The sequence below is a fragment of the Diorhabda sublineata genome, chromosome 11 (assembly GCF_026230105.1).
Source record: "Diorhabda sublineata isolate icDioSubl1.1 chromosome 11, icDioSubl1.1, whole genome shotgun sequence".
Lineage (NCBI taxonomy): Eukaryota > Metazoa > Arthropoda > Insecta > Coleoptera > Chrysomelidae > Diorhabda > Diorhabda sublineata.
In genome coordinates, this window is record NC_079484.1 from 4,569,341 (window position 1) to 4,589,835 (window position 20,495).

Below are 20,495 nucleotides of genomic sequence, written 5' to 3' on the forward strand. Positions count from 1 at the left end.
ATCTTAAATGAAAAGGCCAAGTTACAGGGTAAAGAAGAATAACTTGTCACAGTATTTAATCTACATTACGGTATGGATGGTAGAGAGAAGGAGAAAAATATATGTAAATGAAACGTGTCCGTCGAAATCATGATGTTACATAAAAGGCTTTATACTTTCGATTCATTTACAATTGCTACATTCATACAATACCTTTTGACAACACTAACGTGGAAAGTTTTTGAACTATTATTTATCGTATACAGCTGGTATACACGTTTTCATCTATCCTTCATCGGAATTTGCGGATGAAACTTTCGTTCAATCAACCGAACATTTATTTTTTCGTTAGAAGAATGAAAATGAAAAATCAGCGAAGGAAAATGTTATTTGTTCTGATCAGTTATTTTTCCGTAGCTACCTAAGAACAAGCTAGCTCGTATCAGAACATCATTAAAACCCACTCTTTTTAAGAAAGCTTTAAGAAATAATGAAAAGAAAACTATATATTATACTGGTTTAAATAACTGCGCAGTTGTTGAAATTGGTTTAGGGATATCAACACAAAAAATAACAAGTTTTGTTGAAACAATAAATAATGTCTTTTAAAAATAAATCACACTAAAAAAGAAGCAAACTCAGCATTCACAATAATGTTAAGATTTAAAGAAATTATAAAACCACTTTTTTTATTGAAAGGAAATTTTAATGGTTAAATTTACATTGTTTATTAGCTATTTATTTCGTGGGTACCTAACTAATTATTTTCAGACCGTATAATTTTAGTACGGCTAGTGTTTTATATCATTATTCACAATAAAGCAACTTTTTAAGTAATATCTGTTTGGTGAAGTTCAAGTTTTTTAAAAACGGGCTACAGTGAAGTTGACTAAAGCAGTATAATAATTTATTGTAGTAAATGCTCAAAAACACCCCGTATTGGTTTCATGGACATCAAGGCTACCTAAAAATTAATCGATGAAGCCTTTGCGCAAGCTCATAATAAGGAGATGGAACTGGAAGTCTACTGTCACTGTCAAAACCTAACAGAAGTTGTATACGTCCGCGAAAGCTCGAGAATTCTTATAATATATTGATTATTTTTTAGCTCGGAAACTGTGATTGTCAGATAAAATCTAAACATAAAACGATTTTCGAGTTTTTTCATACGATTTTGTGCAAGAACTATAATGTAAAACGAGTTGTCATAAAAACCTAACCTGCTTTTTAGTAGTCGGCATTTACTAACAATGCATGTTTTTGTTGGTTATTTGTTATTTTAAACTTCCGTGTTGTGTCTATTGCATTCAGTTTATTTTTCGGTATATTGTGCTTTATCGGGTAATGGAAGTGATTCGTTTTTCTCAGAAGAATTAATAGAAACATTTGCAATGTAAGTAATTTTGCAATACTCATTTTTTTGCATTTCTGCAGCAAAAATAATAATATTTACATAAAACGATCACTCGAATTATCTCAAGAATGCGTAGATTACTTTTTAATTAATACATATAGGATAATTTGTTTACGATTTTCATGACAACTGAATAATATTCGTGAAATAATTTAATATTATTAAATTTGGATTAAATTTTAAATATAAAGTTGTATGCACAGCTGGTAAGGTCAAGGCCGATAGGGGAGGGCGGATGCCCTAAGAGGATATTAGTAACCTTCATTGCGACATTAATCACTAAACCCTTAGAAATTCTCTGTAATCTGTTTGCTGTAGAAATGTCCAACGTAGTCAGGAATAATATGTTTAAATTAATGGTGTATTCATTGATTTTCCTTCGAAACTACTATTTTGAACGATGTTGGGTTACTTAAATTCATAGTACGTTCATAGTACGACCACTAGTTTATGAAATTTAGTTATTATTAATTTCCAACGAATTAATTTTAGTAAATCGAGGTTAATTTTATTTGTATATCTGTATAAACATTAAGTAAAGTTCCAATTCCAACTCGTGATAAGTAGAAGACTGATACACGTATATGATACACATTGGGTACAAATCCGTTTCAATTTCCTCTATAGTTTGATAACGCACTCAGTTTTTTTAACTGTCTAACAAACCATGTCTTGTTTAGATCACTATACAAGGTGTCCTAGCGAAAATTAACCATCGTAAATGAATGTTTGCGAAGAATTTTAGAAAATTTTGCGATGTATACCTTAGCACGTTTAGATCTGAGTTAAGTAGTAAGGATTTATCCAAAACCCGTTTAAAGTACTTGAATAGTGATGAAAATAAGTAAAATTTTGTTTAAATCACTCGACGCCTGATTTTAAACGAATTTAAAATCAAATGTTTTCCAATCGTCATGTTTACTCCCAAGCTCGCATTACAATTTGTATGTTTGGGTTATGTACTTTTTTACAATTATTGAAATAACAAGTAACACAATATTTAATACATGAATTTGCGCGTGATACAGATGAGATCATCGTTAAATAAATAATTGATTAATGGCTATAAAATATTTAGTGGTCAGTCATTAATTTGAAGAACTTTCGGGATTTCTTTTAATTAATTTTTAGAAATATATAAAAAAATTCAATTAGACTTTAATTGAAGTACGAGGAATCTGTATTTCGACTATTTCCGTCGAATATCCACAGTAGAATCAACATTATCGAAAAGGAGAAATATTTTTGTCTGTCTGTATATTTTTCGTTGATATTTAGGCCTTATAAACACATTTAGAACTAATTAATGACGCGATTTATTATCTAGACCCCATTGAGTCACTACCAATGCTATTTTTCAATGCAACATAACAGTCGGCGCTACTAATTAATAACCTAATTAAGTGGTAAAAAGGTTAGAACATCGTCACTAATTATATATAAAATAATGTTTTGTTTCGTTATTAAGTTGGAAACATTTCAGATAACCCTCGTCTACTATTATGTACCCAGATTACTTTCCTAATTTTCCCTGTATCTCGACGAAGCTGCCACCGTTTGCCACGTTTTTGGATCGATTGATCCTTGTTATATTTTATGTATACTTTAATTCGCGAAAAAGAAGTTTTGAAAGGTGAAAACTGAGAGTGAAGACATCAACTATTCATATATATATAGAGAGAGATATGTCCATCAAAAGTTTATTACCTAACGTAGTTTATAACAATTCTTGACAACTTCAAGGGCGAAAAAAAAAACTATGACCGTACAAAGTATTTTAAAAGTTGATTTGCAAATGAGTTGAGTGTGTACCAAATTTGTCTTAAGGCTGCTGAGGAAGGAAAATTTCAAATTCGTAAGATCGTCGTGTTATTTTTGAATAGTTTTCATTTAGGAGCAATTTTACAACTTAGGGTAAAACTGGAGATTAATATCAAGCTTAAATTATAGATTAAACTCTAATTTAAACCAAGAATAGCAAGGCCAGCCGCGAAAATATACCCCAACTTTTCCGAGAGGAAAAAAATCCTCATGGTTGGTGGGTTTTAGATTTTAGATTAAACAAAATGTTTGTACACGTTTAATTTAATCGTTGCTGTGAAATATTTCACTCCTTAACTCAGCCTCCAGCTTTTTGAATAAAAAACGTTCGAACGGGACCAGATCAGTGCTATTTGGTGGGTGTTTAATCTCTGTGAAGCCACATTCGTGTACAGTAGCCTTGGAAAGCGAAGCAGTGTGGACTGGAGCATTGTCATGAAGCAAGCGCAGAATCGTCAAGGTACCAAGGAACGAACCTTATATTTATATAGAAGCTTTCATGATTTGGATCTCGATTGAGTACAATATAACTTTGTTTGAGTTAATTTTAAATTGACCCAATTATAATTGTTATTGTTTTTCTAAAAAAACATTGAATTGCATCAACGTTTCATCAGCAATTTAATATTCTGCTGATACTAATAAAACCCGGATATTATTTTTTTTACGTTGCATTCTTTTATTACATCGTAATGCAATTTCAATTTGTACGAGGATGGTCCCAGAAATACCTTGCCTGACCTGAAGATGAAGGTAGTTGCTTGAAAAATATGAAAGCTGAACTAGATTCTACTCTGAGTGAGACTGTTCTTTGATTATCAACTGTAAAATATTGGGTTGAAGAGTTTGAGTGAGGCCGTACGATCTGCGAAGACCAGCATCGCAGTGGTCGATCAAATGAGGTGACGACTCCAGAAATGTTGAAGAAAATCTGGATAATCGTCGATTGGAAGTGCAAACATAGTAGGCATCGCATATTAACTAAAAATTTGGACATAAGAAAGCTGTGCGCAAGATGGAAACCGCGTTTGCTCCCAGTGGAACAAAATTAGCGTCGTAAAGATGTTTCCATCGAATGTTTGCCAATGTTTCACATAAATAAAGCCAAAAGCAAAGAACGTTCCGTCTATAGGCAAGTTATTGCGTTGGTTTTTTGGGATGCGATGACCATCTTGAAAAAATATTATCTACGGCGATTATTATGCAAAAACGGCCGCCAGTGGCTGAGAAGAAAGTATTGTTTCATCAAGACAATGCACCCACTTACACATCGGCTTTTTCCCAATGACCAAGATTAATAAATTAAAGTTTTAGTTGCTACCTGATGCACCATATTCGCCTGATTTAACCCTTTCGGATTATTGTCTATTCCAGACTTTAAAAGTGTTTCAGTGGTTAAAGATTCTGGAAGTTAATGGCTTTTTTAAGGAGTTTGACGATTTCTATTATAAAAAGGATCTGGAATTTATTGAACATCGCTGAGAAAAGTGTATGGAGCTGAAAAGAGGTTACGTTGAAAAATAAATATATTTTTTCCGAAAATTTTTGTGTTTTCTTTGTTGAACTATCCTCGTACATCGAAACGTCAATTTTTTCACCTATACTTTGAAACTAATTTTGTATCACAAGCGACCTAGAACCCCAAGTCCAATATATTTATCCAGAAAAACATATGAAAAAAAAGTCGGAGAAATTAATTTGTTGGACTATTTATACCAAACCGTATTTGTTTATATTCCTCTCGGTTTATTTTTTTTTTAGCGATTGGTCAGAGAAAAACATCCCGATTCTTTGTATTACTATATATTTTGCTGAGTTTGTTAGAAACGTTTTCATGGCCAACAATATGAAAAATTATTTTTGTTAACACAATTTTTTATTGTGCAACATTTATGTACATACGATTATTGAAAGTTTTATGCTTAAAAATGCGCAAAAGTAGATTTCGCAACGTCCTCTTAATTATAAAATGACTCATCGATGCAATGAGAGTATACAGAGTGAGTAGGTGACGTCAAAATAATGCTGTGACAAAAAAACTATAATAAATGTTCGAAGTGGGCACCTTGTACTTCTACACACTTTCGGAGTCTACGGAAGATATTTCTTTGAACTTGCATGACCTTTTCAAGATTCAAAAATGAATCAATTGTACTTAACTCAGGGAAACGTGGTGGCCATGCAATTGGACCTCCTCGAACAATCCACCTATTAGGAAAAACGTTATTTTTTACATCATTTAGTAAGTGGGAAGGGGCTCGATCGTGCATTTTGGAGAAATTATCACTGACCAATTAGGTTATTATCAAAAAAATATGGATCTACTAAATTATTACTCACTTTTCCTGCCCACAAATCAATACAAAATCGATGTTGTTTCTTTGTTTGAATTGTATCGTGTGGATTTTCATCCGCCCATAAATGTAAATTATGGGAATTACTAAAACCGTCTCGTGTGAAACCAGCTTTATCAGTAAACGATAGTTTTACAACAAATGTATTATCAACTCGTTCATTTAGAAACCAATGTGCGTAGGCCAGTTTTGCTGGATATTCCTCTACTTCCAAGGCATGCACTTCCTGGATGTGAAAGGGACAAAGAAGTTGCTCCTGGAGAATCCCACGAATAGTTGACGTTTATACGTTAAACTGTAGTGACATCTGGCGTATGCTAGTTGTGGGATCAGCATCAAATGCATTTAATATCGCGTCACCGAAATTTTAGTTGGTATCTAGATTAAGAATATGCATTTTGTTCCTACTGTCTGAATTTTGAATATTCAAAAACCATCAAAATATTTACCAAAACGGATAGTAAGAAAGTGTAAGAAAGCTCGGGTTCTTATGCAGCAATTAACCAGGATAACCTTTGATGATATTCATACTGCTACCACTACACCAACACTCACAATTATTACACTGTACACAGTGGGACAACCAAGTTATCGTCTTCAGAGACTCAGCTTCTTTGTATTAACCGTTATCGTATATATTTCCACCTCTATATCCATCCAAGATTCTTTTCATATGACCATCTCTAGTAATCCGACGACTGTTACTAATCTCTACCCCGGGGAAACTTTAATTGGGTGTTAAATTTTCGATGTAATTTTGAGAATTGCAAGTTGATTATGTGAATCATTTATTTGAAGAGATAAGTACGAAAGGGTTTCTTTTGAGGAGATTCCGTTTTCCTTTTTCCGTAAACAGGCCTTTTATTTTGTAATAGATAGACAGGGCTGGACTTACTATATTTTTACTTCAGTTTCATTTTATTTTTGATGATAAACGATATAAAGCGATACTTTCGATAACCGTGGTATATGCCATTCGGTTTGTTACGTTTTTCTTCAAACATTTTGTATATTAAATTCCAGTTATCCCTATCGATTTCTTTTTTTGTTTTAATCAAATTTTGTATACTAGCTTTCATGTAAATTCGTATTTTCTACTACAGATTCCTGTTCGGTTATATTTTAAAAAAATATTGAGCTCCTTTTTATTTAAATCTGTTCTACCTACTCGTTCCTTCTTTAATAATTTCCATCTGTGTTTTCATTTTACTCCTGAGACATGTGTTTTTCCGCAATTCTACAGCTGCCAGTTGAAACAAAAAAATAAAGAAGCGAACGGAAACACAGTTGAAAATTACTAAAGAATAAACGAGTAGGTAAAACAGATTTGACTAAAAAGGAGCTTGTGCTAAAAAAAACTGAATTAATATATTTTTTTAAATATAACCAAACATAAATCTGTTCTAGTTTGTTCTTTCTGATCCCCAAGTAAGTAGAAAATACGAATTTATATGAAAACTATTATACAAAATTTGCTTATTATAAAGCAACGTTGAAAAAATATAAAAAAAAACTTAACAGCGAATATAAAGAATAACATCACCACAAATTTTACTAAATTTAGTTTGATATAAACACTTTTAGAGTGTAGGTAGCTAGAGGACGATTTAGCAACGACACTGGAGTCTTATTGATTTCTTCGAAGAGGGTGGGAGGTCGATAATAAATTAATGTCTTTAAAAACTGGAATCATAGAATAAATGAAACAGAAGTGACAACTGTGCCACAATAAGTGAACAAAGGAATAATCAAAATAAAAAACTTAACAAGCCGAATAGGATGTTTCAATTTGTTGGATTTGTTGTATTAGATGCAACTTTTAGTCAGTCCCGAAGCATGCTTCAGTTTAGTCCATATTTCTCGACATTATTAAGCTAGTGGAAGCGTTAGATCTGTTCAAGTTGTTGAGGACATTTTTGAAAATTGAAATATTGCGAATTCTCTAAGGAAATATAATTAAAGGAAGGTAGTAAAGTGTGCCAACCGATCCAACAATCCATCGTTTCAGTACATACGTCGATAAAATCAATGGAAATTTTACAAAAATGTTTTTTTTGATACAATTTTTTTCCATGAATCTCCACTGATTGTAGATAGACCAATGGGAGGTAAAACCACATAAAAGATCCGGTTTAGATATGCCATGGAAGCAGCTTATTTTGGAGTAAAAAAAATTAAGGCTTTACCAAGTTGTTTTAGGTTAGTTCTACTTTTAGAGAAAATTTTTGAGCTGGGACTGCACACACACAGTGCGAGTTTGGCGACTGTTTTCGGAAAAAAATTATTTTTGCACAAATTTCGAGTGAAATTATTTCTGAGCTAGTACAGCATTTTCGAGCTATCGAGATTAAGATCATTATTGTTTCAAGATTGTTCTCTTCAATTCTAGAATATTGCTTTCGAAAAGAAATTTTTGAGAAACTTGTAATTATTCAACTAATATCTCAGTACCACCTCAATCAATCGAAAAATTGCTATTACATGAATTGTTCTGAATTTTCTAGCTTTTTCTAGATTTTAGTTGTTGTTCTTAGGATTTGTTCTACTTTGTTCCAGAACAGCATATGGTTAAGAACGAAACTTCTAGAGAAAATTGCCAAAACATACGATTTTAGATATATCGTAGTTGTTTGGGGTTGTTCTAGGTTTGTTCCAGATTTATTCTATATTATTTCAAAGCATGGCGTTTGAAAAAATATATTTTTCTCAAATTTCTTCGAAAGCTATATTCTAAAACAAATGAGAACAAAGTTGATGTCGCGATAGCTGGAAAATGCGGTGCTAGCTCAGAAATTGTTTCTCGCGAAATTTGTGAAAAATAATTTGCGAATAATTTTCGAAAAATATAGAACATACCTAGAACAACACTGAAAAAACGCCAGAATCACGACAACTTAAGAGTCCCAGCTGAAAAATATTTTCTTTTTACTGTTTTTCCGGAAAGTTTTTTTCTCGATTCTATGCCGTTGTGAAATAAGGTAAAACAAAGCTAGAACAACCTGAGATAACCTTCTTGGGGGTGGAATATGTAATAAAATTATAGCATGAAACAATTATATTTATCTTAAGATTTGTTAAATTGCAAATCCAAAAATAAATGCGAAATTTCGTATTCATTTGAATTGATTTATAATAGTTAAAAAGTAGATTAAATGAACATTTAGGAGAAATTCTCTCCAGTTTATTTTATCTAATAGCCTCCTGGGTAATCAATTAGAGAAAGAGCAGCGAGCTAAGACGTTTCGGCTTCTGTAAATATCCGATCGTGATTATTTCAATGAGTTCTAAATTGGATATTGTTGGACACAAATATTTTCTGATAAATTGTTTGTTGTGCGTAAAGGGAATAATCTGTTGAAAGTATAAACAGAAGCTGTAATTTGATTTTGTTATTCTGTTTTTAATCTTGGTAAATATTGATGAGAATTCTAAACAAATAAATAAGTTTATTTCGAGAAGAATTAGTGAGATCGATTTATAATGTGTGGGTTTAGTTTCAAGAGATTTAGATAAGTTGGTAGGATCGTATTTGTCGCATTTCAGATAAAAAAATTTGATGATATTATTCCGTCAGCAGTTTGATGTAAATTAAATTATCATAATTGGATGACTAGTAAACAAATGCACACCATATTGTTGTTGCATATAACTAAAATATTAATATTTCCTGCTTACTTTGTGAATTATTAACCGACAGAAAAACCATACACAGTAGGACAATAAAATGTTAAATTTACGTAAAATATTTTACGTTAATAGAGTTAATATTTCCTCTCCAATAAACAAGTAAAAGCATCAACTAATTAATTGACTAATATAGTTTGTGAAAATCCTTGTATAAATTGTGATAAAAAATACATTGGTTAATCTAAGAGGACATTCACCAATCGGATAACCTCACACAAGTGAAAGCAAATCATATCCTGACAGATGCTCGTTGACCGTACACGTTTTCTATGAAGGTCTTTCTATGGATTATGAATCTGCCAAAGTTTCGACAATTGGAAACAACTACAAACTACGCCCGATTTTAGGGACAACGTATATTGCTCAAAATGATAATTGAAACTGTTTGAAATAACCTTAGTGTATTTTTTATATTTTGAAAAAACAAATTGTATGAAACTTCAACGATATTCGTAACAACATGACTTATCAAAATTCAATATCATTCGTAACAACCTAAACTAACATAACTTTCAATTGGATGGATATCAATTTCAAAAAACTATTGAATAGCAACGAAAGTAATCACTGAATAAGTCCTCCAAGAGCAATACAATCTACTCTAACTTCTCGATGTCGTGCTTGTAGAAGGATTTGTCTTTTGCCTCAAAATAGGCCTCAGTTTCTACATTTGAACTGAATTTTTTACCGGCGAGCATTTTTGTGAGATCGGAGAATAGCCAGTAGTCACTGGGAGCCAGATCTGGACTATAAGGTGGATGAGAAAGCAATTCGAAGTGTAATTCATTCAATTTAGCCATCGACTTGTGAATCGGTGTATTGTCTTGGTGCAACAGTGGTTTCTTCTTCGACATATGATGCCGCTTTTCCTTGATTTTTGCATTCAAACGATCCGACATCTCTTTGTAGTATTCGTTATTGATTGTCTCTCCTTTTTAGGAGTTAGTCGATGAACAATATTTCACGTACATCCCAAAATACTGCAGCCATAACCTTTCTGCTGACTGTTGTCGGATGCTTTGGACGTGCAGTTCACTTAGATGATGATCGTTTTGATTCCGGATTGAAGCGATGGATCCATGTTCCATCTATTGTCACATATCGACGCAAAAAATCTGATTTATTACGTGTAAACATAACCAAATACTGCTTTGAATCATCAATACGTTGTTGTTTTTGATCTACTGTGAGTAAATGCGACACCCACTTTGAAAGAAGCTTTCTCATGGGCATAATTGTAAACACATTGCCATCTAATATCTTCACGGCCTTTACGATTAGATTTAACCAAATTGTGGACTCTTTTTATGTTTTCTGGACGACCAGAACGTTCACCATCATCAGTGTCTGTAGAGCAGAGTCCGGATAACACTTTTGAAGCCATTGCTGAGCTTGTACAACCAAATCGCTGTCACTGACTAATCCAAATGTCATAAGATTTTACACATAGTCTTATGATAGTTGGTACTTCATAAACGTCACATGGATTTGACAATGGCAGCGCCATCTGTGTGTCAGTCATACGACTTATTGAGTGATGTATTATTACGTCACACGTTAATGGAGAGGGTGAATGTGTGACTAAGAGTTGGGGGGAGTAAAGGGGGATTAAGTTTTGTAACGTCAATAGTAATTAAATTAGTCGTTTATCGTTTTTAATTAGTCGTTTGTGTTTTTGGTTATGTGATGCATCATGCATCAATTTAAAAATGTGTAACATTCTATGAGGACAGGGGGATTATAAAAATGTGACAATCTATGACAAGAACGTCCTAAAATTCGTGTGACGTAATTTATGGATGGCCTTTTATTGTCAATTAACGTTTGTTTTAAAATTCCTTAATATCTTCATGTAAAGATATATACCACGTTAGATTTCGTCCCTAATTTCCGTTCCTGATGATAAATATTTGGAATACATATTAAAAAGGCAATTAGATGTTTGATTGCTACAGTCCCACAATAATAACTTTTCGTATAGCGAAAAGAGTTGTAAGAGTACTCCAAATTATAAATAGAACTAATCATATGATACATCAAAACAATAAACGCAATTAAAATGATATGATCTATAATTTGTGTCAAGGGTATCAGTTCAGAATTATCTTTACAATTCAAAGATCATTTATGTCATAGGTATTAAAGATAGTGATCACCTATACATAATACTTGTTATCAAATCGGTTGATTTGGATGAAATTAAATGGCTATTAATTAATCGTTGTTTTGTTAATGTTGTCTCCTAGTGTAACTCTATGGACGTTGACTCTGAAGAAGTTAGGAATAATATTTAATGTTTATTGAGAAATTGACTGATACGGTAAGTACTAAAACCATATTCACAGATCATCCAATAGTCCAAAACATCCACGACATCTACCAAACTCTCATTACTCTTGGTATAACAGTATCACTCATCTGGCTTCCATCGCACACTGGAATCGCTGGAAACGAATCTGCAGATAGCCATGCCAAAAAAGACGCAAAAAATCTTCCTGACATCCCAGTTCAGCTTGCCAATGATCTGAAGACTTAGTTCAAAAACCTCATTCGGGAATCTTCGCGCGATATATGGAACAAGAGTACTACGGCTTTATGTAACATCCACCCAGGAAAGAAGCTGTGACAATAAGAAGACCATTCTAAAACTTGGCTATTGGATTTCGTCAGAAAGTCGTTCTGTCTGCAAAAGTTGTTACGTTACGTTACGTTAGCCACATCCTCATTGATACCCCACCGCATGCCAACAGATTGATATGAAAACCATCCTCAAGGAAACACTTAACTGCCCGACAGAAATGAAAAATATCCTTAAAGTCACTTAACTTATGTATCGTATGATGATGATTGTTTTTGAGTGCCAATGACTAGCGCCGATTAAATTTACACGATAATTCTATTCTTCCTTAAAGGGGCAGAAAATACTGAAAAAAAAAGAAAAATAACAAAGGATTCTGCCGTATTGCTATGGTTTCGTGAAGCAGAGAGCGGATTTATATTTGTATATTTAAGGGAAGACGTTTTTACGTTTTGTTTCGATTGTACGTAGTTTTTGGCATCATATAGTAAATAGACTGCGTTCTCAAGAATCTTTATGCACGCGTCAAAATCTCAACAAGCTTCACACAATTTAATTAGTGCAAGTTGTGTGTCTTGAATTCTCAGCGCACTGCGAATAGACAGAAAAATCGAGTGGAATGTTGTGATAGATTTTTAAAGCTAAGTGTTGGGCTAAGAACTAATCGAACGCCCTTCTTATTGCTTCAATTTTCTTCCTCGTTTACTATTTAACGGTTAGATGTCGCTCAATTTTGATAAAGGAATCCTATTCCGAATCGAAAATATTATAAGAAAACATTTGGTTCTGATTTTTGGAAAATGAAACACTGAAAGCGTTTCGAAATACTGATTTTTTTATCTAAAAGTAATTACCAATAAAAAAAATCGTTTTCTATCTCAAATCTAATGAATCGTTAATATAAATTATAATCTGTTTCTTGTATTCTACACTGCGTTTTGTATTTTATTATAATCCTGACCTTCGTTTTTATTAATTGTATTCAAATGATGATTTTTTTTATATTTTTTCTTTCTTTGAGTAGGTTGATTTATATTTCCTGTTTTCACATTGTGTAACAACAGTGTAAGAATTTTATACAAGCAACTGCGTAAAACTAATTTGGCTAAAAGATGAAATACGAGGTGTGATAGAAAATTACCTCATTGAGGCAAGTTTGAATCCGTTTTGGCTTTTCAGTTTGCAACTTTAGTTGCTGTAATGATATGGCATGAATTATGATTTTTTAACGATGCATCAACATATAGTTCCAATTTGATCAAACAATGATTTCAAGGAATTTTTTTATTAACAAATAATCTTACGATTAACCTAATAAAGATTCATTTAAGAACTAGACGCTAACTATTGAACTGGGTTATAACTGTCACTTGTCACACATGTTCAAAAGGCTTGGTGCGTTTGAGCCTGCGGAACGTTGTTTATGTGGTTATGTAATCGTTCTTCGTGATATTCAGCAATCTTTTTTATTTCTTCTCTGACTGTTTCCTCAGGGGCCATCCATAAATGATGACACACGTTAAGGGGGTCGGAGGGGTTAGTCGAAGTGTGACATTGTGTGACAAAGGGGTGGGAGTGATCCTAAATCTAAATGTTAAAATGCGAAAACCTCAAAAACATATACAACTATATCTGTGGTAACTATAAAATACCAATTTATCGTTTTCTCAACCACTATTTTGTGATTCTTAACTGACGAAACAATCTTTACCGTAAACTATATTTTGCATCATACAAAACGATTAATAAACACAAAGATTTTTACCTATCGCGAAGTTTCGTCCTCAAAGAATTGCTGCTAGACGTGCCAGAAAATTTCTTTGTGTCGATGATGACGATGATGCTGTATGTTTGGATGAAAAAGATGTTGACACAACTAATGTTACTGACATTAACAATCCAAACTAAAACGAAGTGACTGCTATGCCAGTTATAATTTAAAAGAATGGATTCAAAGTGCATAGACTCAAGGCAGTAAGAAGATAGAAATCACTAAACATATTGTAGAAGCCGTAAGATCCTCTCGTGTATCTTCTTCAAACCAACCGTCGCCATTTTTTGAATCTACACTTGCCGCACCAGAAAAGACTTGTCAGTCTGATACGCATAAAATTCAAAATTCTGTATCAAGTACCAAGTGTAGTAACTCTAATAAAAAAAAATAAATACTGAGTTTTTAAGCGCGAAATGAGACTAGTAACCGGACACTGCCATCTAAGACGTCACCTTTAAATCATGGGCATCTCGGATGATCCGGAGTGCCGTTGGTGCATGGAAGAGGACGAAATTGTAGACCACGTTATCTGTGAGTGTCCTGCACTTATACGGGTTCGCTTTAAACACCTGATCAAACCCTACAACCTGTCTAACGATATCAAAGTGTTCAAGCCAAAGCGCCTGATCGGGTTCTCAAAGGACATCGGACTTTGGTGACGTCAAGTGGGGCACGACGAGCCTATCTGGAGACCTATGGAGACACTGCCATCTAAGACGTCATCTTCAAATCATGGGCATCTCGGATGATCCGGAGTGCCGTTGGTGCATGGAAGAGGACGAAATTGTAGACCACGTTATCTGTGAATGCCCTGCACTTATACGGGTTCGCTTTAAACACCTGATCAAACCCTACAACCTGTCTAACGATATCAAAGTGTTCAAGCCAAAGCGCCTGATCGCGTTCTCAAAGGACATCGGACTTTGGTGACGTCAAGTGGGGCACGACGGGCCTATCTGGAGACCTATGGAGACACTGCCATCTAAGACGTCATCTTCAAATCATGGGCATCTCGGATGATCCGGAGTGCCGTTGGTGCATGGAAGAGGACGAAATTGTAGACCACGTTATCTGTGAGTGTCCTGCACTTATACGGGTTCGCTTTAAACACCTGATCAAACCCTACAACCTGTCTAACGATATCAAAGTGTTCAAGCCAAAGCGCCTGATCGCGTTCTCAAAGGACATCGGACTTTGGTGACGTCAAGAGGGGCACGATGGGCCTATCTGGAGACCTATGGAGACACTGCCATCTAAGACGTCATCTTCAAATCATGGGCATCTCGGATGATCCGGAGTGCCGTTGGTGCATGGAAGAGGACGAAATTGTAGACCACGTTATCTGTGAATGCCCTGCACTTATACGGGTTCGCTTTAAAAACCTAGACAAACCCTACAACCTGTCTAACGATATCAAAGTGTTCAAGCCAAAGCGCCTGATCGGGTTCTCAAAGGACATCGGACTTTGGTGACGTCAAGTGGGGCACGACGGGCCTATCTGGAGACCTATGTGCTCAACAGCTTCACGGTCGCCCACACCTACGAACTATGAACTACCGAGTTTTTCTGTGGTTGTCGGAAAAATATTGTGTACAACATCTGTTGAAAATTCGATTTCACAATCGTTTTCTTACGCCATTCGCCTACGGTTCGTGGATTAATTCTCCGGACTCGTGTCGAATCTTTCATTTTCAATTGTTTTATACAATATGCTATTATCTAATCATATTATTGGTAAAACTTTTGCGTTTAAATATTTCTATTATCGTGAGAATATACCATCTGTAATTTGAATGTAATATTAATAAACGAAAGAACCAAAGTATATACGCTCGACAATTCTCCGAGGGTTTATTTGAACTACAGCTTTTCCGCGAAATTGGAATGACACAGATTCGGAGGGGTATCAATTTTTAAAATGCGCTTATCGATCGATAGACCGCGATGACCTTGAAGGTGTGCCGAGCCGGAGCCCAAACTAGGTCGTTCTAATCAATTCTATCTCCGAAAGTTTTTTCCTAGTTGTTTTCACGTAACACTTTCCACTATTTGGAAAGTATAATAAATCATGGATGAAAGTCTAGACAGTTATTGTTCGTAGGAAATGTGAAATGACATAATATTTTCGAAGGTTTTGTTGTAGTTGTACCTAGTTGGTTCGTACAGAGGAGTTTAGATCAATTTTTCACGGTGGACGCTAAAATATAAGATTTCGGTGATAAATGTATTAAGAGCTTTTGAGTTTCCCATCCAAACAATAGCAGAAAAAACTGAGTCGCTAGAATTGTTCATCTTTTCAATTGCATCCTATTTCTGTTTATAGTTGGATCCAAATGTCGAAGCATATTTTCCATTCCGATTGGGGTAGCTTCTAAAAATGTGATTTGAACGAATCAACTGCTTCTTCAGGCGTAGAAAAAAATCTGCGGTACCTGTACGGCGGAAGATCTATCAATTCGATGTTTTAACTGTTCAAAACAGTTTTTGTCTGAACTGACGTGCGAGAACTCGCACTGTCGTGGTGTAGATTGATTAGTGTTCTGCGATTGGTTTCCTTGATTTTTTCGAACACTTTTGGCAAGTAAATGTAGTAAAATTAATCGCTCTACGTTGCTCTAATGGAACCATGGCTCGTCTTGAAAGACCCATACAGTCGTTTGAGTTAGATTTAAGGTTTATATGCATAAATCTATGATTCGTCGCCTATTAAGATTTTTTGAGCACCGCGATTGAGTTTTTTCAACACGAGTGTCAAATTATGCGGTATCAAAAGCGAACAAACCTTTTCGACAGCCAAATGTTCATGCAGTGTTGAATGTATGCGAGTGGAATTAATGCCCAAGTGTGCCTCAATCTCACGGGATGTCACATGAGGATCTTGCAATATCAGTTTACCAGGGCATCAATATTTTCTGGTACAACATCCGATTTTGAACGACCTTGACGATATTAATCCTGTAGCGAAGTTCGACCACGATTGACTTCGGAAAATCAGCAAAACACGTTGACGCAATATCGTTCTTCATCACCAAAAGCTCAAACGAGTTGATAGGCACACTGCTGTTGGTTTAATCCACGTCGAAAGTCATAGAAAATCATCCTACGAAAATGTTTGCGATTTAATTCCATTTTTTGACCAAGTTGAATGTTTCTATTATCTATAAACAACTCGGGTGGCACTATTCATAGTACGATCACCATTAAAAGTCTCAAACTTTATTATGACAATGTCATATTTGACATATTCACAACAGTGTTGTCATATCTTTAAACTTAAGTATAAAAAGTGTAGACTTTATTTATTTATACATCATACACGATTGGTGTAGGTCAGTTGATGATTATAGATTCCTTTTGGTTCAACAAACTTTTGTTTATTTATATTTTGTAAACATAAGATTGTTTTTTAATTCGTAAAAGTGTTTATTGTTCAATTTCGTTATAAAAAATAACAATAACTATTTAGAAAGATTTAAATATTTAGTGGTTTATTTTAAACAACCCTATATTGTACATGCAACCAGATTTTCACTATAATTTGGTTTTCAGGCACTAAATTTCTATGACCAGTCCAAACTCACGCTCTAGAGGCTCTCGACACGAGTCTTGGCGAGCACATTTATTATAGGTTCGTTCCAATCTATCAAAAAACCGTCCTTGGGACAGTGACGATTCTGCGCAATAGATATCCAACCTGGACGGTCTTTTCGATACTTGATTGATAGCAAATACTGTTACAAGAACCGTGCATAGTCGGGGATTGCGCAGAAAATAAACGCTTCCGATAACTACTAACAGTTTGGAACAAACCTTATAAATTCCCGTCCCGATTTTTCTACGTACGTTACAACTATCGTTAAAGTACACATCACAGGTACAAAGTATCCAAATCACCCGAAGTAGGAACAAGTGTCGGTAGAGTTCAAGCCACAGACCAAGATAGCGGAGTAACGATAAAGGATTTAGCATCAACGCAGAAACCGGTACGATAAAAGTCTCAAGAAATCTCGATAGGAAAACTCAGAGTCGAACAGTATTAACAGTAATGGCTGAAAATTCAAGAGGTATACGTGGTAACGACACCGACGAAGATCAAGTAATAATAACTGTACAAGATGGTAACGATGCACCGGAATTTTTAAGAAACCGAAGTATCCGTAGGAGCTAGCATCGGTACTAAATTAATATCAGTTAAAGCCATAGATAAAGACGTCAGATTACAAAATAATCAATTCAGTCATTCAATACTCGATGGAAATAACGAGTTATCAAAATCGATCCACAGAACGAAGATATACACACTTCCAAACGATTAGATAGAGAAACAATTGGAATGTACTCAAACTGGTACGACTACTGTAAAATCCACCTAACCTAAATCAATGATAATGGTCCCAGGTTCGAATCAGCTCCGGTAGGTTATATATTAGATATGTTGTTTGACTTACCTCCGAGTGACACACAGTCCACATTCTTGCATTTCCTCGCGTAATATCGTGGAGAGCTTGGAGCAACGCATCAATCTCAAATTTGTGGTTAAATTGAAAAAAACTCCGACCGAGTGTTAAAAATTGTTGCGAGAGGCCTATGGGGACAATTTTCTATCTCATGCGCGTGTTTTTGAGGCAATTCTAGGCAATGATGATCGTTTTTTCGACATTAACGTTGATGACTGTCAACCAGACTTACTATTTGTCAGTTTTGGCAACCCTGAGAGAACGAGTTCGTAAAAAACGGCCCAACTGGTAGACTTTGCACCAGGACAACGCATTTGCCCATAACACTCGTCGTACTCACCAGATTTGACCCCGTGCGACTTTTTTTTGTCTCCGAAGATAACAACTGTTTTGAAAGGGTCTATGGAAGCGGTAAAGCTAAAAACGGCAGAGCTCCTGAAGGCGCTCACCAAAGAAGACTTCCAGCACTGCTTCGATCAATGGAGAAAACGTATAGAAAGGTGTGTGGTGAGAGGAGGGGAGTTTATTGAAGGGGAGCATTCAAACGTAGAATAATTTTTATAATAAAACCCTTTTTAGTAACCAGTCTCGTTATTTAATAACCAGACCTTGTACAGTTAATTGTAGTAGCTTTCAGTGTCTAAATTTCAGCGCCGTACAACACCATAGACAAAATATAATATTTAATCATTTTTTGTCTCAATTCTCAAACTTACACGGACCGAATCATTCCTGCATCTAATTTCCTTATCCGCTCTAGTGGCTTGGTGATGTAGTATCCAATTAAAATTGAAGATCCTCTTGAAGTTCTGTCCATTTATTTCTAGTGACGTATTAATATGCTGAAGACCATAAACTTTTATTTAGTAATATTTATATCCAATCCTATTTCCTGTCTACCATTAGTTACCACTTACCACCAGATCTGGCGTCTATTGACTTTCTAACCTTAAACTTGCATTTGCATGAGAGATATTTTAAATAGAAAAAGACTCTAGTTTAAGTTCTTAACCTTTCAAATAATCCTGGATTTTTGAAACCATATTATAGTTTCGAATATTCAAATGATTTTGTGTCCAATTTTTGAATCTCGTAGAACGAAATTTTCATAATTAATTTTAACGCAACTAAAGAGAATGCGTAATGATGAAGATTGTGAAAAATCGAATATAAATTTTGTTAAATCACTTTAAATATAACACTCGGTAGTTGTTATGTCGACGTTTCAACTTTTTTATTGGATATAGACAAACAGATTAATATTTCCATTGTTATCCATTAAAAGAAGCCACAAGTTTAATTGGAAGAACATTAAAGCAACATCATTCCAACACTTGTACTGATAGTATTGATAAAATATTTTTATAGTACAGGCGCTGGAAAAAATCGAGTTCATAAAATGTATTCGGATCATTTATTAGCCTAATAAAACCGGCTAGTAAATTTCCTGCGCGTTCTGGATAACCTGGAGCTTGAAAAACGATTTAGAATTGTCCTGGAATGTTGATAACGAGTAATTTGTTTTATCGTCTATTTATAATATAAATTAATAGATACTATATTGTATAAAATTCAAAACTATTGAATTTGAAACATCCTGTAAATTATTAATAATTAATGCTACTGGTTTTGGACTGTTGTTGTGCGACCATGAAACTATTATCGTAAATATTAACCTATTACAGCAAACTTTACTGCCATGATAATATATCTCGTTTATGTTAGAAAATAATTGAAATTACACACGTAGATGGTGTTTATTTTTAAACATCAGTCTTTTCTCTTGCTAATGAAGATAGGTGTGTTAATGAATATCAATCAATTTTTCTTATTTAAGAAGAATTTTCTCAAACTTACTGACTCACATAAACGAGGCCACTTCCTTGTAATACATTCCGATATGCCACATTGTTTTGTAGTCAAGTATCTCTTCAACTTGTTACAACTGAATATTAAAATATAAAACGTAAATAGACGAGTAAAATGTACCTTCCTTTAAGGGCGTTTGGTTTAAACAGGGTACCAGACGTGAGTAAGTGAGCCCGTTTTGTACCCCATTCGTCTATTAGAACTTCGGTAGTCTTTTATCTGACGCAATCTTGTCTTTATCGAACTATCCTTGACGATTCGGTTATTGGCATCCTTTTTTTAAATTTTTTCTGTTTAAAACCACATGCTGTAAAAATTTGACGCAAAGTTTCTAAACTGGTATAAATGTATTCTGGATAATTTCCTACATTTTACTGTATTACTTCTAATTTCGCAACTCCTTATATAAAGTGTAAATTGTCCTACGTATAAAATCTTTGTCAACTGATTTCAGTTTTTCTTTACGCGTTCTTCGGTTTTGTAAATGATCCACAGCAACTCATTTCGTGAACACTCGATAAATGAAAAATTTATTTACTACACTACACTGTGCAATTTCATT

The 20,495-nt window shown here is 34.3% G+C and overlaps 1 protein-coding gene across 1 annotated transcript in view; it reads left to right on the plus strand.

Annotated features, from left to right (window-relative positions):
- The first annotated feature begins 1,010 nt into the window (after positions 1 to 1,010).
- LOC130450202 (TLD domain-containing protein 2) overlaps positions 1,011 to 20,495 on the plus strand; it is a 235,304-nt gene continuing 215,819 nt past the window's right edge. The window contains exon 1 of the mRNA XM_056788460.1: positions 1,011 to 1,372. Coding sequence (XP_056644438.1) covers positions 1,371 to 1,372 — 2 coding nt within the window. The 5' untranslated portion in view covers positions 1,011 to 1,370. The remainder of the gene's footprint in view (positions 1,373 to 20,495) is intronic.